General features: G+C 42.9%; 1 protein-coding gene and 1 long non-coding RNA gene across 2 annotated transcripts in view; one reads left to right on the plus strand and one right to left on the minus strand.

Moving 5' to 3' along the window:
* LOC309362517 overlaps positions 1-24,015 on the plus strand; it is a 47,014-nt gene that overhangs the window by 729 nt on the left and 22,270 nt on the right. The gene's annotated exons all lie outside the window — the stretch shown is intronic.
* The window catches only part of LOC309361978 (myosin-1B), a 130,005-nt gene continuing 120,334 nt past the window's right edge, over positions 14,345-24,015 (minus strand). Inside the window, exons 33-40 of the mRNA XM_081897389.1 lie at positions 23,112-23,420; positions 21,173-21,376; positions 20,646-20,771; positions 19,093-19,263; positions 18,760-18,864; positions 17,620-17,715; positions 16,182-16,316; positions 14,345-14,461 (exon numbers count right to left, since the gene is read on the minus strand). Of these exons, the coding sequence (XP_081753515.1) occupies positions 14,447-14,461; positions 16,182-16,316; positions 17,620-17,715; positions 18,760-18,864; positions 19,093-19,263; positions 20,646-20,771; positions 21,173-21,376; positions 23,112-23,420 (1,161 nt within the window). The 3' untranslated portion in view covers positions 14,345-14,446. The remainder of the gene's footprint in view (positions 14,462-16,181; positions 16,317-17,619; positions 17,716-18,759; positions 18,865-19,092; positions 19,264-20,645; positions 20,772-21,172; positions 21,377-23,111; positions 23,421-24,015) is intronic.

Raw genomic sequence — 24,015 nt, forward strand, 5'->3', positions numbered from 1 at the left:
ATAAGCTTTGCTCTGGTACTAGCAACAGGTAAGTTTCAAGATAGGCACACCTCAGAAGGAACCCCTATGTTGAGAAACCCTGGAGAATTTCATTGCACCCATGGCTCACGGCACTTTGTCACTCTTTTCAGATGCAATTCAGTCACATCCCAAAAAATTCCGGTTGTGCAGTTCTCTTGCACAACAAAAACACTTCCCCCCACAAAATCAGACATTTTGCAATAAGGAAAGTGGTCAGAAAATGTACTGAGAAGTGCAGGGTGACATTTGCTTGACACAACATCTAACTTTCCAGCGAACAAATCAGAATAAATGCTTGATAAATAGCTGGCACTGTCTAACTTACTCACAAATTTTGTGCCAACAAATTAGGGTGAATCTTCAATGAACACATAATCTGGAAGCAACCCTACTTCTGAGCTTCCCATTGGCATCTAGCTGGTTACTAGAACATGCATCTTGTTCTACTGGGGTGGGAGGTGCAGTTTGACTGTATGATGCCTGAGCCCCTTCAGGCAAGAGCCACAATGTCCCCTAAGCAGGATCCTTTGCATAAGAAAGGAAGTGGCTCTGTGCTAGGGGGCAAATGGGTGGGCCTCCTCCCTCACCTGGCTGGTGGTGAGAAAGACTAGTGTGTGAGCTGGGCTAGAAGTAGAAGCAGGCAAAAGCCAGAGAGTGAGAGCCATGTTTGAATTCTGCTGTGACTATGGGAGAAGCAAGGCCTTCTGGGGTGTTGACGGTGTGAGCCCCTCCATTGTAGGCTCAGATTGCATATATGTGTAAATAAGCCATAATCATAAACACACCAGCATCTCTGTTGTCCCTCATTCCAAGGAAACTGAACCCTGGATAAGTGTTTGGAGCCCCTAGTATCTTGCAACACTTGGGAGAGTGGGGTGGCATGGAGCTAATACTGGTTGGGCCTTTGGTCTGTTCCAGCAAGGCTCTTCTTAGGCCTCATACACACTACCTCTTTAAAGCCCATTTAAAGCACCTTCTTTCCCTCAAAGAATCCCGGCCACTGTATGGTTTACCCCTCACAGAGCTATGATTCCCAGCCGCCCTTAACAAACTACCATGCCCAGAATTCCTGGGGGGGGGGGGAATGAATATGTCTCAAGTGTGCTTTACAGGTACAGCTGTAAACAGAGTGTACACAACCCCAGTGTGGCTGAAGTAGTTTGAAAATACATTCACTGAATTCTGAGGTATTTGTTTTCAGATCACAGACTGTATGCTCAGGCAAGTCCTTGTCGTTACCCTAATGCAAAATATGTACAGTGGTACCTCGGGTTACATACGCTTCAGGCTACAGACTCCGCTAATCCAGAAATAGTGCTTCAGGTTAAGAACTTTGCTTCAGGTTGGAAACAGAAATCGTGCTCCGGCGGCATGGCGGCAGTGGGAGGCCCCTTTAGCTAAAGTGGTGCTTCAGGTTAAGAACAGTTTCAGGTTAAGTACAGGCCTCCAGAACGAATTAAATACTTAACCCAAGGTATCACTGTATAAGCTATTATTATTATGGGGTAAGATGATCCAGCAAATAAACTGGTCCCAAGCTGTTAAGGGCTTTATTTACTGTAACAGAAAATAACTTGGCCCAGGAGCAAATCAGCAACCAGTGCAGATCTCTGGATAATCATTGGTGGAGGAAGAGGGGGTTGGGGGAGTGCACAGCCCCCAGCAGTATGATCCCAGTGGGGTTCCATCGCAGCTACCCCCCCACCCGCACTGGGTGCCCTGCCCCCCACCCAGTGCGCACCCCACCCCAGAATGCGTTCAACCCCCCCTGTGGGCGATGCACCAGTCCCCCAGAACATGTGCCATGCCCCTGCAGGCAGTGTGCCACGCCCCCCACCTGCTCTCCGCCCCCGGTGCCGGAGCATGAAGCTCCGCCACTGGGGAAAATGTGCTGATCTCACTCCTGTCAGCAGCTGTGCTTCAGCATTCTGCACTAACTGCAGTTTCAAGGAGTGCCCTTCACAGAGTGCAATGCAGTAGTCCAACCTCAGAAGTCACCAGTGCCAGAGCTACTGTGGTCAAGCTCTCCCAGTCCAGAAACAGCCACAGCTGTCATACCAGGTGAAGCTGGTAAAAGGTGTTCGGCTTGTTCGTGGCCCACACTGCTACGTGGTAGGCTCAATCAGTGTTCGAAACTCCCATTATTCTAGGCGCATTTTGCGACAGGGAATTTCATTAGCACGAGCAGTTTCTGAACTCTGGGCGCAGTACTGCAGCTAAGATTTCAGATTAAAACTGCAGAGTGTAAGGAAAGGAGGACTGTGTTCTGCTTCCCCATTTCCAGTACTCTCTGAAGACTGGAGAACAGACCTTCTTAAGAATATTAGAGGTTGGGCAGGGGAGGACTAGACCATGTGAAAAATGAACATAGTATTTTAGCTGCAGTTCATTCATTTTCAGCTTTGTATTCTTGTTATCTTAAAAAAGGGTGCCTAGACGTTCCGTGGTGCACCCATAACCTAGGCGTTAGGTGCCATTTAGCTCCTAGCTTTCCTATCTAACACTGGGCTCAATTATGTGCACTCACCAATGTTCAGCCGGCTTCAGAGTGAGACTTGCACCATTTGTTCTCCAGATTTTGCCTGGCTTGCTTTCATAGTCCAATCCTTCACTATATTACCTCTGCAGATCTACTACTTCAGCGCTGTATGTAAATGTAGAAACTTCAAGCCTCATCCAAACCATTATAACATCCTTCTAGGATAATTGAAGGCATCACTTAGCAAATTTAAATAAAGCTAACATGCTTCAAAAGGGAAGAATAAGCTTCAATGTTAAGAGAAGTTTTCAAATGACAGAACTCTGGGAGAAAGTTTGGAATTGCCAGAACACACTGAATTTGAGTGCTATTTGAACACTGTTTGAAGTGAATATTTTGTTCCAGCCTTTGTCCTTGATATGTCCAAGACAGATCAGACAGATGTGAAAATCAGTGGCTTATCACAAATCAAAAATCTTTCTTATCTATTTAAATTCCCATCAGACCAATGCTTCCTTTTCCCAAAATTCCTCACTGTTGGAAGTTAACCTTGCTGCTGCTACTTCAAGGCTAAGGTTAAACTGCCAAAAATAAGCAACCCTTAGAGTTCTGGTGGTATTCATCCAATTATGTTCTATGGAAATATGACTATAATTGATAATTTAGAAGTAAGAGTCAGCATATTGTTTATGATGTGCTACTTCTCAGGTTATGGTAAGCAAAGTCAATATTAATTAATCTTATGAAGTGATTTCTTTTTTAACCACCTTAAAATTGCAACAGCTGTCCTTGCTTTACAGGAAAGCCACTGCTGTTTTCCTTCAAAAATTCATAACCTTGCAAGAAAACTCCACCCAGTTTTACCTCAAAATCTGTAAAATTATAGATGTTTGCTTTGGGGGGGGATCAAACTTTGAGGGTGCCCAACACAAAAGCCCTGGACTTGCGTGCAATTAGGCACTCTGAATAAATGAATATGCCTGTAAATTTCAGCAACCTCTGTCAAAAGGGGGAAAGGTTATAGCTGCTCCCCCCACCTTTAAATCCCAATAGTGGACAAGCAGACTTGGACAAAACCTGAGCCAAACTGGACAGCCTATGAAGCTCCTTGTAAAGCCAGATCAGGATTTTCCAAAGTGCCAGATGAGAGTGAGAACTGAATTATGTGGATGGTGCACACCTCTAGTTTCTTCCGATAAACAAAAGCAAAGGCGGGAGAGTTCATGATCTTTCTAACTTAGATCTTAATTCATGGCAAAAAAATGTGATTTTTTAAAAATATGCCGAGCTTATAAAGATTTTAAAAATTAGCCTGCTAATGCCAATGTAGATAAAGCCCATCCTTATTATACCCATTTGCAAGGGGTAAGGCTATGACTGAGAATCACAGCTGTCTCTGGGTGGACTCAAACCGCCAACCTTCTGGTTAGCAGCCGGGTGCACTGACCCACTGCTCCACAAAATCGCCTCCAGTTAAGTAACTGACTGTTGTTATATATATATACATTTTGCAGGGGTGGGAGGAGGACTAGTTAGAGTAGTCTGGTACAATCAGGAAGTGTGGTCCAGTGTTGTTTTCCTGATGTGTTGGGTGATTATTGTTGTTGTTTAAGGGAAATGCGCTGGGGAGAAACTGTAAGGTTGATTGCAACAGCAATGTAATTAATTAAGGGCTGGAGGGGAAGAAGGGAGACGGGAAAATAATTGTGGGTTCCAGCAGTGGGTGGAAAGGCATTCTCTGGATTCCAGGTTTACCCACCAAGAAATAAGTAGGATGGACCTGGAATTCAAGTTTCTCAGAGGTCAGGTTCAACCCAGCCCTGCTGATGCTCAGTCACCAGATCTATCAGAAACAGTAGACCTGTTCTTGAATGTCACTTACCTGCATCCCCCCCAGTTATATTTTATTAAGTTTCAACATTTTTAACACTGTCAAAACACAATTTCGTCTTATCTCTTATTTTTGTCCACTTCCCATCCCACTTTCCATGAAGTTATTGTATCTATCCTTCTGCTGCACCCAGTCTTCTATCTATCAAATCATAACCACAATATAATAATTAATTTCTTCTGTTGCTCATAGCTCAAATCCTGCTCATGAGCTCATCATACTATAATATTTCTTTAAATAGTCCGAAAAAGGCATACATTATTCCATAACACACATATCTTTAGACTCTCTTAATTTTGCTGTTCAGTTTGCTAGTTCTGCATAGTCCATTATCTTACATAGCCATTCTTCTTTGGTTGGAATTTTTTCTTCCTTCCATTTCTGCTCATATAGAATCCTAGCTGCTGTTATTACATACACAGACAACTTTAATATGGGGGGGGGATTTCTACCCCTATAAATCCCTAAAAGAAACACTTTAGCCTTTTTTGATATACTAATTTTAAACATTTTTTGAATCTCATCAGGTATTGTTTCCCAAAATTCCCTTGCTTTCTTGCAAGTCCATTCAGCAATTATTAGGAACCTTCTTATTCATTTTCGATAATTTGTTAGGTGTTAAGTACCATCTATACATCATTTTCATTTATTTTTCTTTTTGAGCATAGCATGATGCCACTTACAGTGGTACCTCGGGTTATGAATTTAATTAATTCCAGAGGTCCGGTCTTAACCCAAAACCGTTCTTAACCTGAGGCGCGCTTTTGCTAATGGGGCCTCCCGCTGCCGATGTGCCACCACCACACAATTTCTGTTCTCATCCTGGGGCAAAGTTCGCAATCCAGAGCAACTACGTCCGGGTTAGCGGACTTCATAACCCGAAGCATTTGCAACCCGAAGCGTTTGTAACCCAAGGTACCACTGTACTTAGGTTTTATGTATTTATTAATTCCTCCCCCACAAATTCCTAGAGATGCCCATGCCAGGGACTTAATGGGTTCCTGGCAATGAAGAGGTAGGATTCTGGACAGGGTGAATACAAAACATGTTTGATGTCCAACCTGATGGAAGTTGGCCAACTAGGAGAGCCAAACTATGTTAACCGTTTTGTAGAGCAACACATCAGAGAACATGCCATTTTGCCAACGTTGCAGTAATGATATGAAACTACTGAAGGCAGATTTGCCAAAGCAAATATTCGGGATCCAGCTGTAAGAGAGATAGCTGAGACCAATCAGGAAATGTCTGATGAATAAATGTGACTTGTTCTAAACAAAATTTCCCGTGTAGGCAGATATTACTTTCATATGTGTTGTTTTTTTTTAATGTCACTTGAGATTTGTCCAGAAAGGGAGGGATGTGTCTATCTTGACTGAATTTTGTACATTCCCTAGTCAATATTCATAATATGCGGTCAGTATACATAGTCTCAAAGAAATATGCTTTTTCCTGTTCAGAGTTGTCCAATTTGTGTTTAAAAAGGTAAAGGTAAAGGACCCCTGACAGTTAAGTCCAGTCGCGAACGACTCTGGGGTTGCGGCGCTCATCTCGCTTTACTGGCCAAGGAAGCTGGTGTTTGTCCGCAGACAGTTTTTCTGGGTCATGTGGCCAGCATGACTAAGCCGCTTCTGGCGAAACCAGAGCAGCTCACGGAAACGCCGTTTACCTTCCTGCCAGAGCGGTACCTATTTATTGACGTGCTTTCAAACTGCTAGGTTGGGACCGAGCAATGGGAGCTCACTCTGCCGCGGGGATTCGAACTGCCGACCTTCCGATCAGCAAGCCCAAGGCTCAGTGGTTTACACCACAGCACTACTCGCAACCCAATTTGTGTTTAATAGGATATAATCAATAAATTTATAATATCTACCCTTGGCTTTCACCCAGCTGGCATGAATTGCAGACTACAATGTGGCAGTGGCTCTGCTCTTCCATTAAGCCTTGCCTTACCTTATAGTTTGGATTGCAGTTACACAGACTGTATGCCTAGTCTCTGAAGTGTTGTCAGAGAATATGAATTCATCCCCAAGACAATATAACAACATTTCTTTTCTTCTTTTAAATGTTTTATTTATTGAGCTTTTAGGATACAGAAGGAATAGGACAAGGCAAAGTTCAATAAATGTAAGGAAAATACAAATCCCCAGAGTCAAATTATAATTAAACATCAAAATAAAATTATACAGTATTATATCATTACATACTGTACCAGGTAATTATGTTAGCTGGTATTCCAACAACAATGCTAAAGTACTCATATAACTTTTGCTTAGTTTCCATTTTGTTTGTTTACAGGTGGGAGAGATACAAAGATGAAAAGGATTTAGATCAACCAAATCCATTCATAAACCAGTAGAAGAAAGTGTCCATGCATCTCAATGTTTGTATACATCACAGAATCATACCACAAAGAAATGTAGCAGTTTTGTGTTGTCTTCTTGACACTTTTAACTTTACAAATCAAGTTTTCCAGTAGAGTTGTGTCCCAAACTATCTGGTACCAGGATTCTGCAGTGGCACCGGATAAATCTCTCCAGTGTTGAGGCATGATATTTCTTGCAGCATGCAAAAAATAGTTCACAAGGTCATTGCTGCACAGTTCTTCATTTCTGCCTAAGGATAAAGGAGCCAGCTGTGGGGAAGAGTGTGATCTGCTGTCTTGTGATTTTGTTTACAGTATTTCTGATGCCATGGAACCCCAAAAGGATTGCACTCTGGGGCACTCCCAGGAGATTTTGCATAATGAATGTACAAATTTTTGACTGAATGTACAAAATTCAGCTGAGATATGCACATTTCCCAAGGTCTGCTGGAGATTATGTATATTGACCAGGAAATGTGCACAATTCCCTCTTCATGGGCACATTATATGCACATTCTTCATGAGATCTGGTGAATGTGCACTATGATTGGCTGTTATGCACATTAACCACTCAACTTGCATTACCCCTAGTATGTATGTGTGTGTGTATTAGTGTCTTATGCGTGATTGTTCTTTGCTTTTATAAATTGTTTGATATTTGCTTGATGTAACTTGCCTTATGCTCCTTTAGGTTGGGAGGGAGATTAATAGAATTTTAAGAAATAAAGACACAAACAATGTTAGAAATGTAATCTGTTAAAGCCTTGACCCCTTTGAAGGATCAATATTCTTATCATTTTAATTAATAAATGTTATTTTAACTAGTAAGATAACATTAACATTAATATCAGTACTGGTATTATTAATAAAATATTTTAAATAAAATATTTAGGTATTCACCTGGAGGTGGTATATAGCCATCATAAGTAGTAGTTACTGATAGCCTTCTAGACACCATGAATTTGTCTAATCCTGTTTTAAAGACATCTACGCTGCATATATATCATACATTTAAAGCACACTTCCCCCCTCTACCACAAAGAAGGCTAAGACTGTAGTTTAGCCCTCAAATAGTTACAATTCCCAGCACCTTGGGCACACTACAGTTCCCATGTTGTTTTTTCAGGAGGTGTGCTTTAAAATCTGCTTTAAACGTATTGCGTGTATGTAGTCTAATTTGGTATCCATCACAACATTCTCTGATAGCAAATGCCATACTTTTACTATGTGCTGTATGATGATGCACTTAACTGAACCCAGATGTCCCAGGTTCAATTAATCTTTGTGCATATTTGTGGGAGAAAGCCATATTCCACAAAGGAGAAACTGATTATACTGGACAAATTCAGTGAAGAGCAGCCTTAGCAGAATATGCACCAAGTGAGGAACTGCAATGGCACCTCGCTTGAGTTTGTCTTCAGCACCACCTGGTGGGGTGGGAATGTGGTGAGCGAAACTCAAAACTGGATCACGCTGTTGAAATCAGTGAATCAAACAAAAAGAAAAAGGAAAACCTGTGTTCTGATCAGACGTATTCCAGAGAAACAAGGCCGTATTTGCATAAATCACTCACAGAATTCACAAGATGTGATTTCCTTGTTAGCAAGGAAAAGGAGTTTCCAGTTACCGGGTGAAGGCTAGATTCATTCGGCAGAAATTGTTTTTCTGTTCAGAACTAGAATGGAAGTTGTGCTTGCAGGATTGTTTACCATCTTCTTTCTTAAAGACATCTCAGAAGCCAAGTAGACAAATGTTTCCATAAAACAGAAGGAGCAGCACTCTGGGGATGAGACAGATGGAACAAAAGGCATGATGTGGCATTGTTCCCCAAGGCATCCCAGTGGTGGACTTGGATACCATGGCGCCCTGTGTGATGCCAAAATTCCCCCTCCTGCCCCAGCCCTTGTCCTGCGTTCCCAAAGGCAGGTAAGGAAGGAGGTGTCCTGCTTTGGGAAGGTGTGATGACTCTGGCAGGGACATAGAGCCCTCCCACCTCTTTCCTAAAGCCCAGCGTCTTGCTTACCAGGCTTTGAGATGGCACCCCTTTGGCTCAGTGCCCCAGTGCATGGACAGCATTGGCATAGCCCTAAATCCACCCTTGTTAGTGTGACTGGTGAAAAGTTGCAGAGAGAGCCTTGTTGGTGCTATTGCTAAGTGTACCTCCAACTATGGTAGGAAAGGAGCCCACCCAGAATAGCTGAACAAGTAAACAGATAATGAACATTTTGAATCAGCCAAACTGCTTTTACACACATATTCAAGCCTCTTCTTGATGTGTGTCTGTAGTCAATAAAAGTCAAATAATGTGTCAAGAATTTTACATACTATTCCAGTGGAAGGAGAAGGACTCAAATAATGTGGTGTGTGTGTTGGTGTGTTGGTGCAGTCCCATATGTGAGACACTACAGATACCACAGAGAACATTGCATACCTGAATTTAATAGTGTGGTGTCTTTTCCATCTGTACAAAACTGATCATGGCTGATAGGTTGCTTTCTGTGGCTGAGATGTATAGATGTGTGCCTGGGTCTACATGACATAGCTGTCTCAGTATTTGCCCCTCAATGGTGTCTCTGTTCTGCAGCCATCTGTGTATAAAGCTGCTATTCTCCGAGAATGACTCATGAGAGAAAGTCTCTTACAATTAAATGTAAAATGCCATGTTTGTAGAGTGGTAAAGATGAGGTCCTAATCTCTTAAACCCCCAGGAATTCAGAATTAACATCCCCATGACAACTTTAATCCTTAGAAATTTGCAGAGGAGTACATATATTTGGAAGGGCGGTGGGAGAGAATCCTGTCCAGCAGATCTGCTTCTATATATTAGCCTCGCACCTGAACTCAGCATTAGTGCCCACAAAGTCTGCCAAACTCACTTTCAGATTCTTGATAGGAGATGACAATGCTTGCAGTTGATTTCTTTCACTTTTCTCCTTCTCCAAACAATCCCTAATTTTAAACTACCAGATCAGTTTCCTAATTCTTTGCTCTGTAGAGGCATATGTGCAATAGTTTTGTTTGCTGCATCTAGCTGCTTTTTCATTATGACCAGGAACATGTCCTCATGCAGGTGGACACGTATTCACAGTATATCTGTACTACAAATGAAAACCATTTCCAAATCCTTTTAGCTGTCAATTGGGAAATTAGGAATCTCTAAAAACAATTCTCAGTACCATCTTTAAACACTACAATTCTTAGTGTAGCGGAGGGAAGACACATCATATGAACAGATCAGACAGTTTACATTCATTCCATAAATATAGATGGAACAAGCAAAATGTCATCTCATTTAAGGTTGTTTTTTGGAACAACTGGATTATTTGAGGAGAACTTTGGTTGTAGTTTCCATCTTACATCTAGCTCCTCCTCAGTTCCCAGCCCTCTTCTCGCTTTGCCTAGTTCTTTTAAATCTAATCTAGAATGATACAATTGCCTTGTTTTACTGTATGTATCTCATCAGGGATAATAACTCTTTGCTTAATTGCAAGTCAATGAAAATGCTTTACTACAGTTGTGTAATCATCTGTATCTGCGCTCTCTCTGTGTGTTTGTGTGTTTGAGAGAGAGAGAGAGAGAGAGAGAGTTCTAATTCCTAATATTGGAAACAATTGGGGCTAGATTTTGCAAAAGCCCACAAACATTTCTTTTTGTAAATGGAAAAGAACAATGCTGTCAGAATAGCAGCAACTGGACAAGAGAAAGTTGGGTGCATTTTACTATAAAGTCACAGCTGGTTGGAGAAGTGTCAGTCAGCACCTGAAGTGATCACTGAGCCTTGTTAGTGCTGACATGTCTGGAAATAAAGCCTTCTGCCTGCTCTTTGAGTAGAAAAGTCAGCATTTCCACCCACACCCTAGCGCTAGAGAGGGAAGGGCTGGAGATTCTGATTATGTGTCTCATGCTGCTTTAACTGTGGCCAGATTTAATGTGCTGCCATCTAAAATGTTTAGGAGAAGATATGCTGGTGTTTCGCTCTCCTCAAGGTTAACAAACAAGAGCTGAAATCTATGGAACATGTTGTTCTGTTTTACCATTTTTATGCTGGAATTCATCAGGAAATGATTGGTCATTTACCAGACAAACTATGATGGAGGTCAGCTCAATTCTATGTTAAGTATTTACTGGGAGATAAAATCCCATGGCGGTCACATTTCTGTCAATGGCAGTAAGGTTTTCCTGTTGTTATTCTGTCTCTCACAGCTGCAATAAACCTACCATTAAAATTATGGACTGGTCATTTCTACATCAGTGGCCAAACGGGCAAATTTAGCAGGGGATCAAATACTTTCCCCCCTCACTGTATGTGTGAAAGAGTGAGAGGAAAAGAGTGCTGTGCCTGCATATGCTGTATATGTGGTGAATGTACATGTCTGATGAGTATTTAGTGTGTGTGGAATTGCACATACGCTGACGATGTCCACTGCTGCCATGTGGCCAGCGGTGGGGTGGCTGACTGTCATTGTGACCAATATTAGCCACCTGTTCTAGGGTTTTGAAGGCAAATATGGCTCTTTTCTTACTTCCAAAGTGAGGGGAGAAGTGGAAAAGTACTACCAGTGCTAGGGGAGGTGTTTATGGCCCTAATTGCAGCCACGATGAGGAAACCAAGTTTAGCAGGATGAGAATAAGCTGCAGCAATTCTAGGGCTCATCTACTCTGCCATGGTTTAAAGTCAGCTCCTTTTGAACAAACAGGTTAACGTTAACCACAGTTTGTTGGTCTGGGCAGTGCAAACTGGTGAAGTGAAACGAAAGGGGAAGCTTCTAAACTTCTCACAGCTCCACTGGAGAACAAGGCGAGGGTAGGGTGAAGCGAGCCTAAGGTCCACTGCGTCTTTTTCTTTTCTTTTTCTTTTTTGAATATTTTATTAGTTGAATATAAGAACAACATATAATCAAATAGAAGCAATCAAATACAGTTTTCCGCATCTTTTTCTTAACAGGCAAACCTATGTCTAGCATAACATCCCATTATGGCCATTTCCTGTCCCCAAATATTTATTTACAGTATGCCATGAAATTTTATTTGCTCGTGTTCTACATTTATTAGACATTTCACTCTGAAAATACTGGCCACTGTTCAAGGCAAGGCATGAGAGAAGCTTGAGCTCTGTTTTGAACCAAAATAAGTCCTGGAGCCTTTGTGACTCAGAGAGCCCATTAGATGACATTCCTCCTTGGGATTTGGGTGGCTTTCACCCAGCGATTAGCTCTTCTCGCTTCCGCATGCTTAGAGACCAGATCTGTGGACGCGCCGCTGGTTGTAAAGTAGACCCCTGTTAGTCATTTCAGTGAGCATGCATAGTCCGTTTCAAGCCCTTAAGCCTAATTATGGAGAGGGCTTTTCAGCCTATGGTGTTGGGAGAAAGTTTCCATTTGGCACTAGCTCCTGCCTAGGCACATGCATGATTTATACCTCAAGGAGAAATGTGCTGTTCTGGTGTGAACATCCAAATAAATCATCTTCTGGAATTCTGGGGATTTGTGTCACTCTCACCAGCAGTCAGTATTTGTTTATATATTCATGGCAGGGAATATTCTTCATTCTGAGTCATTATGAATTGATTTAGTCATGACAATGCTGCATTGTTATGTTTGGTCTGTTGCCGTTTGCTTTTTTTAGCTGCTTGAAGAATTATAACGTATCTGGAGGACAAGTCTCTTCACACATTATGTTTTTCTAACGTGGGTGTACATAAGAGAAGAAAAAAGGGCAGCACAGTGTAAAAATTATGCGCTTACCAATTTTACTAAATGTTACATGTACTGACAGCAGGATCCCAATGCAAAATGCAGTCAACTACATATGGCCCTTAATTCGAGTGCAAATGTTACCTCTCAGGATTTATCTGCAAAATAACACATATGGTCTACTTGTGTAAATATTTTAATATCAGAGGAGCTGCTTACAGTAGACTGAAGTGGTTATTTTAAAAAAAGAAATTCTGCTTTTGGAATTCACCTTGCTCATGGAAGTAAGCACTTAAATATTCAGTGAGCTGCATCTTCAATGGCAGCAGAAGTTATTTGTGCAGATAACAAGCCCCTTCTGCCAAATAATGTATTTATTAACTCCACTGTTCTTAAACAGGGATACTCTCTCTTCTTCCCATTCAGATGCAACTTTGGATAATGTGGAGATGAAAATAATCCTTGTCTCCCTGAGGCACATGCCTTAGGCTTAGGACTCAAATACCTGAAGTGTTTCCTCATATGTACCTGTCAGTACAGTAATATTTTTATTGTATGCCCTTCTCTGGTTGCCCCCACCTCTGGCAACTACAGAGTTGGCATTTTCAGCAAGGCTGCTTAGAGAAATGGAACCGATCCAGACCCTGCAATCATCAACACAAGAAAGGGCCTTTTCTGTGATGGCTCCCCACTTGTGGAATGTTCTCCCTAGAGAGGCTCGCCTGGTAGCCTTCATTGAATATATTTAGGCACCAGGCGAAAATGTTTTGCTATAGCCTTTGGCTGATTAACATTCTATGGCTTTAAAATGTATTCGTGGGATGGGGGTTAGAAAGTCTTATACGCCAGGTATCTGCCCCCCGCTGCTGCGGCAGCGGCGGCTCCGCGCCGCGCCAGGAGAGAACCGCCCGGTGCGGAACCTGCCCACTGCTGCTTCAGAAGCAGCAGCAGGGGCAGTGGGCTCCACTCCGCGCTGGACAGCTCTCTCCCAGCGCGGAGCTGCCCAGCGTATTAGACAACTGGGCTTATAAGAGGAACCCCCAAATTGCAGCTGCCAATTGGAGGGGTCTAATACGCCCAGTCGCCCAATACGCTGGAATCTATGGTATGTATTTCGTGTTCTCATTTTGTATTTTTATGTTGTGAACCAGCCTGTAATCTTCAGATGAAAGGCAGTATCAAATATAATAATAGTAATAATAACACTCTAACCCGCGGAAGTTGTCTTGCTGTATTTTCTCAGTCTTTCAAAATACAGGGCACTTCCAGGCTGCCACTATTTGGGGGGTGGGATTCAATCGCACACCAGCAAATTCAAGCCGCAAAATTATAGTTGACTGGGATTTCTTGTGCAACAAACGTAGTTCATGAAAAATTGGGCTTTCAGCAATAAGAAAAGTGATGGGGAAATGCACTAGGAAGTGTGGGATAACATTTGCTTTGATGCAGCATTCCCCCCTGCAAACAAATTGGAGTGAATGCTCAATAAACAGGTCTTATGGATGTGCCCAGACAGATTTGCTTCAACCGGCTTTCTAACGCTGTTTTTAATCTAGTACTTGCACTGTTTGGTTGGTTAGTGTTGCTTTTGTATTACCAGACTTTGCGGGGGGCAGTAATGTTGAATCAGTTTGAATACATTTGTAATTGCTGCCCTAGAATTATTTTATAATGAAGGTGTGGGATATAAATTAAATTAAATAAATAAGCAAACGAGTGAAACAAACAAAAATATACACGTTCACAAATGCACCCCACCGTTCACACAGCTGGCTGCAGTTACCCAGCTCTCAAGAATTCTGCAACTACACTTGATGCCCACATTCCCATGGGAATCTTCACAATTTCTCACAGGCGCCTCTGATTTTTGATGAAACGTTAAAAGGTCACAACTGAAATATGTTGCTTAAAATGTATTTTTATTCAGGTTCATTGATTTACATGTACATTCACCGTGAAGAATTCCACATTGTGTGGAATCTTTTCAGGAGTAGTTCGTCTCATTCTTCCGATTTCTGTACAAAAATAAATTCAAATGAAGAAGATAATGAGGTAACAGAACAGCTTATATGTGAACAGTGTAGGTAGCAAGAGTATGTCAAGGGACTAACAGGCAGGAATTCTCCCTCTGGCATTATTTTTCTGGTGTGGAAGAATTGCTCTGTCTTATTCTCCTCTCCCTCTGCCCCCCACAAACTGTGGTTGGACTGCTGCCACCACAGCAACTGGAATTGTCTGCTTTTATTTCCTTGGCTCAGAAGTATAATATGAGGGAGAAGCAGCAAGGTAAAGGAGAAAAATCAAAAGAAGAGAGGAAAGAAGATCCTTGCCAGGCTGTAGCCCAGGCTTCCAGATTTCACTCTAGTATGGACACAATTCCTATTTGTTTTAAGAGCCATGAAACAGAGAGAAGATGCTGCCGTGAAATTATATAGTACATGTTTGTAAGGAAATCGGAGAACATGATCTAAGTCATTGCTTTTGGCTTTACAAATCTGTTAGTACTTAACACTCCAATATTTATTGAAGATATTTGTACCATATGTATGTGTCTATCTCTCGCCATTTCATATTTATTGGAGGATAGCTTATGACTGTGCTTGATAATATTTCTCTACACTTAAATTGATGGATAGGTTGCAAAGCCTACTATCAAGTCAAGGGAGGAGAATTCAAATATTCAAATGTAACATGTTTACATTGGTGTTCTTGTTCATGGAGCTAAGTAGTGGAAAGGTGGAAAATTACATTGGGCATCTTGTTACATTTGTTGTTGTTGTATTACTAGTACCCCACCCATCTGACTGGGTTGCCCTAGCCACATTAGGTGTGTAATCTACACATGTCTCAGAAATACTCAGTGTACTGGAAGAAGCAAAGATCACCAGTGTTGAAGTAACGATTCTTCAACATCAACTTCGTTTGACTGGTCATGTTGTGCAGATGCCTGGTGATCCTCTTCCAAAGCAACTACTCTATTCCGAACTTAAAAATGGAAAGCGTAATGCTGGTGGTCAACAAAAGAGGTTTAAAGACTGTCTCAAGGCAAATCTAAAAAAAAATGTAGTGTAAACACTGACAACTGGGAAACACTGGACTGCGAGCGCTCCAGTTGGAGAACAGCCTTTACCAAAGGTGTCATGGGCTTTGAAGACACTCAAACTCAGAATGCAAGGGAGAAATGTGCTAAGAGGAAGGCACGCTTGCAAATCCACACTGTGATCATCTCCCTCCCGGAAACCAATGTCCCCACCGTGGAAGGACGTGTGGATCCAGAATTGGCCTCCACAGTCACTTACGGACTCATTGTTAAAACCGTGTTTATGGAAGACAATCTTACTCGGCTATGAGTGATTGCCAAAGACTCAGAAATAAGCCTCACTGAGTTCATATGTAAGTATGCATAAGAGTGCAGCCTTAGAGTGACAATTTCTTTTTAATGTGAATATGAAACTTACATTGACCGGAATACTAATTTGCATTGCAAATGCTCTCCTGTTCATTTCTCCACTAACAAATACCAAGTGTTCAATAGCAAGTGGAAGGCTCAAAGGCAATTTAAACTTCATGGAGGGAAATACATTGTTTCACATTGGGGCTACTTCTTAGAAGAGCTAGGTAGGAATTTGAACCCAAGCAGATTAACAGTACCAACTGAAAGACAGGTGTTATCCTTGTGCAGAGAAAAGTTTCCTTCTACGCCAGTACATCATCCCACCCCACCAAGCCACTTACCTTTCCCCCAATGTCACGGCTCTTGGCCCGCAGCTTATTGACCTGGGATTCAGCTATGTCTGCTCGCTCTTCAGCTTCTTCCAGCTCATGCTGAGCCTTCCTGAACCTGGCAAAGTTCGTGTTGGCTTGCTCCTCCTTGCACAACAGAAACGTGACATGAAATCAACAACACAAGCAGAGCCAAAGGTATAGTATATAAGGGACAGCAAAGGTGTCCCACAACAATGTGGATTTCACATCCTGCACCAATCCAGGCTGTTTTCCTCCTCCCTGACATTGTGCAGGGGAAACAAACCATGATGCCTGGCTTAGCATTGCATCTGAATGAGGGATTATGGTTTGTTCCGATTCGGACAAACAATGACCTGCAGTCATCTAAGGTTTGTTCTTGGCTTACCAGGCGTGGTTTGTTGAAGCAAAACGTAATCTCCGTAACACTAAGACAGGGATCATGGAAAAGCAGCCCAAATTGACCCATTTACTGTTTTAAACAATTAACTATTGTTTACCATAGCATGCGAACTAGAATGCTGGAAATTGTGGGAGGTAAGCTATACCTGTGTAAGAACATACAGCAAGAAGAGCTTGCTGGATCAGGCCAGTGGCCCATCTAGTCCAGCATTCTGTTCTCGCAGTGGCTAACCAGATGCTTGTGGGAAGTTTGCATGCAAGATTTGAGCACAATAGCACTCCTCTCCTGTGGTTTCCAGCTACGGGCTTTCAGAAGCATTTTTGCCTCCAGCTGTGGAGGCAGAGGATAACCATCATGTATTCCACCCTTTCTCTGAAGTGGCAGCTGTATTCTGAAAGGATCTATGATGTGTGATCTATGATGTCTAATAGAGACACTGACAGGAAAGGGAAGATTGGAAGCGTGTGAGATGGTTGTCCTCTCCTTGGTGATGCAGGAATGCTTTGGGAAGTGGCTGAGTGCTACAGTAAATGGCATGGGAGTGAATCTGTGTCATCATGAGAGACATGGGTTCTGCTTGCTGTTCTGTGATTGAGAATTGATACGACTTCTGTGGGTGGAACACTGTCAAGGAGACAAGTAAGATATAATTGGGGTTTGGGGAGGAGTTATCACCCCACCCCTTTGACAGGTGGAAGTAGTAGTATAAGGAATGGGTGGTTCTACGTGGTTCCAGGATGTAGGGGTTATGGGGCAGGGTCTTCCTAACTGTATGGTGTGGGGTTAGGGGTGAAGAGGTGTCAAGATTTATGCAATCCTGAAAGGGGTTACAAGATAAAGATAAACAGTTCTGAGTGTTTTTCAAGCTGTGTGTTTCTTTGGACAGTGTATTTTATTTTTATTATTTGTATCATCGTTTATCTATTTATTGTACCCTACCATTCCTCACACAGGAATGCAGGGTGAGTAACGATGGTCAGTATAGGTTTAAGCATGAAGGGAGACATTTGAGATTTGTGCACTTACAGCCTCTTCAGCTTGTCTCTTGTACGCTTTCACCTTCAGCTGCAACTTGTCCACTAGGTCTTGAAGCCTGAAAACATTCTTCTTATCCTCTTCAGCCTGCGTGGAATGTAAATGGAATGCTAACACTATAAGGCTCTGAGAGCGTGCCTTCAGAGGATATCAGAGTTTGGTTATCCTCTGGAAGTTGACAGGCAGAACAGGTACATAAGAACCCTGCTGATCTAGTCCAGCATCCTGTTCTCACAGTGGCCAACCAGATGCCTATGGGAGGACCAGAAGCAGGATCAGAGTCCCCACAAGTGACTCCCAGCCGGGGGCGAACAAAATGGTCATGACACCGAGGGCAGGGCATTGCTACGTAGGGCGCATGTGCGGCATTGCTACGTACGACACATGTGTATGTAGCGACTCTGCACATGCGCTGTAAATAGCAGTTTGCCAGCGGCGCCGCTCCAGCGCCATATGGATTGTGCTAGGATCCTCTGCTTGCAGCTGAAGCCATGAACGGAGGATCCTCTACATGCAGCTGTAGCAGCACAGAGGGATCCCACCGCCATCCGTGCAGCGCTCGAGCGGCACCGGCGGCAAACCGCTATGTACAGCACACGTGCGGTGTCGTTATGTACTGTGCATGTGTGCAACACCGCACATGCGCTGTACATAGCGGTTTGCCGCCGGCACCAGGATCCTCTGCTTCCGGCTGCAGCCGCAAACAGAGGATCCTCCACATGTGGCTGTGGCGGCCCAATGGCTGCTCACACCACCATGGTGGGGCGAGCCCCCGCGGGGTGCCTTCTTGTCACCCCCCAAGACATGGCACCCGGGGCACACCGCACCCCCATTGCGACGCCACTGCTCCCAGCAACTAGTATTCAGAGACATACTGCCTCCAACTGTGAAGGCACTCTCTGCACACACCACTCAGTTGAGTGTTACATGTATTTTAACCTCGTTGCAATGTTTTCTTTGAAACTCAATAAAAAAAATATGGAGGAAAAAGATTTAAGTCCTGGGTTGCCTCTCATCTGGTTCCATGGTTAATATGTTGTGCTGACCTGCTTCTGTCTTTCTCAGATAAAGAGAATGATAGTAATGGAGGAGAATCCCAGGAGTTCAATAAATGGAATAAGACATCGTTACCTGATAAGTGATTTCTTTGACTCTCCGCTCATATTTTCGCACTCCTTTGATTGCCTCAACTCCTCTCTTCTGTTCGGCATCAAGCTCATTTTCTAACTCGTGTACCTACAACAGAATATTCTGATAAAGAGATCAGACTTTACGGGGAAGGGTCAATACATCTTTGAAAACTTAAATGGGCATTATCATGTTGAAAAGGTACCTCCAAAATCAGTGTGGGCAGGCTTCACCTAACCAGACCCACCAGTGGAAGCCCTGTGCATGAAGCTCTGCTTGTAATCAGTCACTATGACAAGCTCAAGCAACCCTGTTAAATGAGCTCTGGCAGCGTACCCTGGCCTCCAGTTTCTGGAGTTGCTTCTTGCCGCCTCTCAGGGCCAGCTGCTCTGCTTCATCCAGACGGTGCTGCAGATCCTTCACTGTCTGCTCCAGGTTCTTCTTCATCCTCTCCAGGTGGGCACTGGTGTCTTGCTCCTTCTTCAGCTCCTCTGCCATCATGGCTGCCTAATTAGATAGATGGTAACATCAGTAAGTGCCCACTTCTCTGCACAGCTCCCAACATTCTTTTTAGTGTTGTAGATTCTGTACCTCACTGCTCACCAGGGTGTGTTTACATAGTTCATTTGGTTTGTCTTTCTGTGGTTGGTTGGTTAGTTGGATTGGGGTCCAGACTTTAGAGCACCCTCTCTGGATTGGAATATATGAGGTTGCTTCCAGATGTCCTGCTTAATAAGCACTCAGTTTGATTTATTTGTGGAGAGGTTATTTAATGACCATTTATGCAGATTGTTTGTGGGGAGATCAAATGACATTGTGTCAAGCAAGCATTATCCCACGCTTTGTGCATCAGTTACAGGGGGGAAACCTATTTAGGAAAATGGGTTTGTTTCACAAGAGTGCCATGTCAGCTTCGATTGCACAGCCTTAATTTGCCAAGATGTGATTGAATTCCATCCAAAAATAGTTACAGTCTGGAAGCGCCTTATTTCTTTTATTTTGGTTAAGTGCACTGAATTTCTGCTGTAATGCTTGATTTCGACACTAGGTGTTGCTACAGTGGCATTCGTATACTGTACTGCTAACCACACTACATAAATGGAGTAAAAGAAAAACCTGTTCTTTAGAAACAGCTGGTTCTTTAGTCAAACCCTAAAGAAGAGAGAAAGAAACTTCTCCAATTTTAAAGGATTTCTACCACACAAACAAGCATCCATTAATTTCTTCTACTACGCAAGAAAGACAGTACTGTATATGGGGAAAACCAGAATTCATCATCAGTTAAAGAAGCAGTAGCTATCATAGTGCCCATCATCCTTGATCACTGACTATGCTGGCTGGGGCTGATGGGAGCTGTAATCCAACAATATCTGGAGGGCACTATGCTGACTTCTCTAAATTGAAAAAATAGTTGCTTTGAAGTATGGTCCAAAGTATTCGTAATCTTAACCACTTGAGTTTGATAACAGATGATTAAAGAGCAGATAGGTAAGGGGTATAGTGGGCCTTAGATGGTATATTCACTCCCTTGAGAGGTGTTGCCAATTATTCCTGTGATATCACGCTTCCTCCCTACATTATGTATATGCCCCAGGAGAAGGAAGATCCGTGGGAAGCAGAAGCAGCAACAGCTGTAGCAACCAACTGAGGAATATGGCCAACCATGGACAGCCTGGGAGGAGGAGTTTTCTGCCTCCATAAATGGAAGAAACCATGGGTTGGCTAGACTTGAGCAACAAATGCAATAGCTAAGCGGGTGTGGCTTAAGTAGTGATGCAAAAATATGAGAGTTTCAGCTATAACTATGAAAATCATACATGTGGCTTCCCAGATGGAGTCACCAACACATGGTAGAATGGGGCCTGCGGCAAGCAGGACGGAGCACTTACATCTGTAATTGCCTTTTTGGCCTTCTCCTCCGCGTTCCGTGCCTCCTGGATGGCATCATCAATTTCTCCTTGGAACTGAGCAAGGTCCGTCTCCAGCTTCTTCTTTGTGCTGAGAAGGGTTGTGTTCTGTGGGCACAGTCAGCAGTTACTCCGCTGCGTTATCTACTGTAATGCAATTGCATTTGCTCGCCAATACTGATGCCACAACCAAGACCTGAGATACTGGACATGTGAGGAGACGTGTCCTATTGCATTTCTCCAGGGATGAATGAATGGGCAGGTTCTGCCTTCTGGCTCAGACTAGCTGGGGATGAGAAAGTGTTTTGCTTCCAGCCTCAGGGAGTTTTGGCCTCTCACTGTGTGGGGAAGGAGGACTGTAGCTCAGGCTTCAATCCCTGATGGCATCTCCAGATAGGGCTGGGAGAGATGACTGTCTGAAATCCTGGACATCCACTGCCAGTCAGTGGGGACAATACTGAGCTAGATGAGCCCATGTTCTGACTCAGTATACCTATGTTCCTATATACCTGGGAATGCAGCAGTTGCACACGCTCACTGGCATCTGCCAGCTCTTGTTCAGACACTTTGCGAGCACGCTCCGTCTGCTCCAGAGCTGCCCGCATCTCCTCAAGCTCAGTCGTCATCAGGTTGTTCCTGCGTTCTACCATAGCCAGCTGCTCCTTCAAGTCATCGTTGCCTCTCATAGCATCATCCAGGTGAAGCTGGGAATCCTGTGGTTTGCAAAAAGACACCACATCTCAGAATAGCCAAGTGGATATTCTCCCACTGTCTGCGAAAAATTAAAGTGACATGGCATATTTATTTATTTATTTTCTTTTGGGGGTAGAGCATGGGAAAGTGGCTTGTAACACACCCTTTAATCAAAGCCAGAGAGTTTGTAATCCAATGATCATGACCCTTGCTTGAACCTTTTTATGGCTTTGTTTTAAAATATATACCAAGCAGCATGGTATTAACATCAGCCTGACTGTTTAACACATAGTTTATTTTATTTATTTGACAGCTGTTTTTAGAAAACAGGAAGCCAAGATGATGATGATAATAATAATAATAATAATAATAATAATAATAATAATAATAATAATAATAATTTATTATTTGTACCCCACCCATCTGGCTGGGTTTCCCCAGCCACACTGGGCGGCTTCCACAAAGACCAAAAATACACTAAGCTGTCACATAAAAAACTTCCCAGAACAGGGCTGCCTTCAGATGTCTTCTGAATGTCAGGTAGTTGTTTATCTCTTTGACATCTGGTGGGAGGGCATTCTACAGGGCGGGTGCCACTACCAAGAAGGCCCTCTGCCTGGTTCCCTGTAGCTTTGCTTCTCGCAATGAGGGAACTGCCAGAAGGCCCTCGGCGCTTCCCAGACAATTCCCTGACAATGGGCAAAGGAATCCTAACTGGCCAGGAACACAGAACAGAATAGCTGAGGCCTCACTGCATCTGAAGTCCTGTTGGCCACACTGGCTTGCATAATTATTATTTTTTGGGTGCTGCAGCTCCAGGCCCAAATTGGATCCCCTCTCTGGGAACTGGAGCAGCCTACGATACAACAGATCATTGGCAGCCCATCTCTGTTCCACCCAACCCAAGCGCCCTGTTGCAGGACCCTCTGCCACCGGTAGCCCTGCCTTTGCCATGCTTTCTGCAGCTACACTGGGGACCTCTGTCATGGCAAAAGCCAGTGGTTGAGGACATCTGCTGGATCTAAGCCTCCTCCACCACTGCAGAGTCAGGGTTAGGATTGCAGCACAAGGCTCACTGGGCAACTTTGGTCAAGTCTCGACAAGTCTCAGTCAGTCTTCCTCATTCACAGAACTGCTATTTATTCATTTTATTTTACTCAAAAGATTTTAGGGGCACCCAAGCAGTAAAGCTATCAGGGCAGCATACAATAAGGATCAGAACACACCAGGATATTATAACAAGCCATAAGGCTAGCATGCAACTTGAGTCCCTTGGGTGAAGGGTACAGAGACAAACACTATAGTTTTGAAGTTTTCTTTGAACAATAGCTGGGTGAATTTTTATGACAAGGATCAAAATGCGGTCAAACCAAGTCTACATGAAACAAGCCAGTTATTTAACATGCCGTCCATTCTCTGTTATTCAGTCCTAGAAGACAAAATTTAAGTATGCCGGGAACTTGACTTTTTATCCTTTTACCATCATGGCCAATAGCATTTGATAAACTTGTATTACCTTCACATTTGTTTTTTGGTTTTTTTTAAGTATGCCTTTCACAATCTACTTTGGCACTGAATAACCCTTTCATTGGCTCTCTCTTTTGTGATGCACAAAGAGTAAAAACACATTTTTAACATGCCATCCATAACATTATAGAGATTAGTCAAATTTCAATTCTGTTCCCTACTCCACCACAAAATGAATTCATACAAATTGTTACAAAGCCCCCAACATGTGTATGCACTCAGGTTGACCTTCAGTTGCCCTTGGATGTTCCTCAGATGTTTTTGTGTCTCTGCGCTTTGGCGGTTGGCATGGCTCAACTGGATTTCCATTTCATTTAGATCCCCCTCCATTTTCTTCTTGAGCCGCAGAGCATCATTTCTGCTCCTCACTTCAGCATCCAGTGTGCTCTGCATGGACTCTCCCATTCTCTGGTGATTCCTCTTCAGTTGTTCAATTTCCTCGTCCTTCTCTGCAACCTTCCTGTCAATCTCAGACTTCACCTGGTTCAGTTCTAGTTGGACACGCAGGATTTTCCCTTCTTCATGTTCCAAAGATCCCTTTCATCAATGAAACAACATTATTTGTTTCAATTATGGATTTGTATTTAACTATGAAAGCAGGCTTCATAGTATTCCATTGTCAGCCCAGGAGAAAAATATATACCCCAAGCACAGTTAATTTTTTAAAAAATATATCGTTTTAGGGGAAACATGAACACACTATAAGATCATAGATGCAACTTGTAAAATGGAAACATTCTGAATAATAAATAAAACATTTTGTATTTATAATAAAACATTTAGTAATTAAGAAGTGTCAATGGTCACCCCCCATGAAAATTATTTTGTTCAAATAAACCATTTTGAAACTATTTTTTTCTAAAATTAACAGATTTTATAAATGAAAATATTACTCAACAATGATACAATTAAGACTGGAAGGCTTTTGACAATTCCTGTTATTCTTAGGTGTTTGCCCAGTCCATGTTCCCAGGCATCAGGGGGAAATGCAATTAGCATTTCTAGTTTGGCTTGCCCTTTGCAATATAGCTAATGGGCCTTCTCATTTTAATCATTTGTTCTATTTTTAACCAGAAGGTGGCACTAAAAACCTTCCTAAAGCTCCAGATTGGTAGCAGGCCAATTCTTCACT

The sequence above is a fragment of the Podarcis melisellensis genome, assembly GCF_964234715.1.
Source record: "Podarcis melisellensis genome assembly, chromosome: 2".
Classification (NCBI taxonomy): Eukaryota; Metazoa; Chordata; class Lepidosauria; order Squamata; family Lacertidae; genus Podarcis; species Podarcis melisellensis.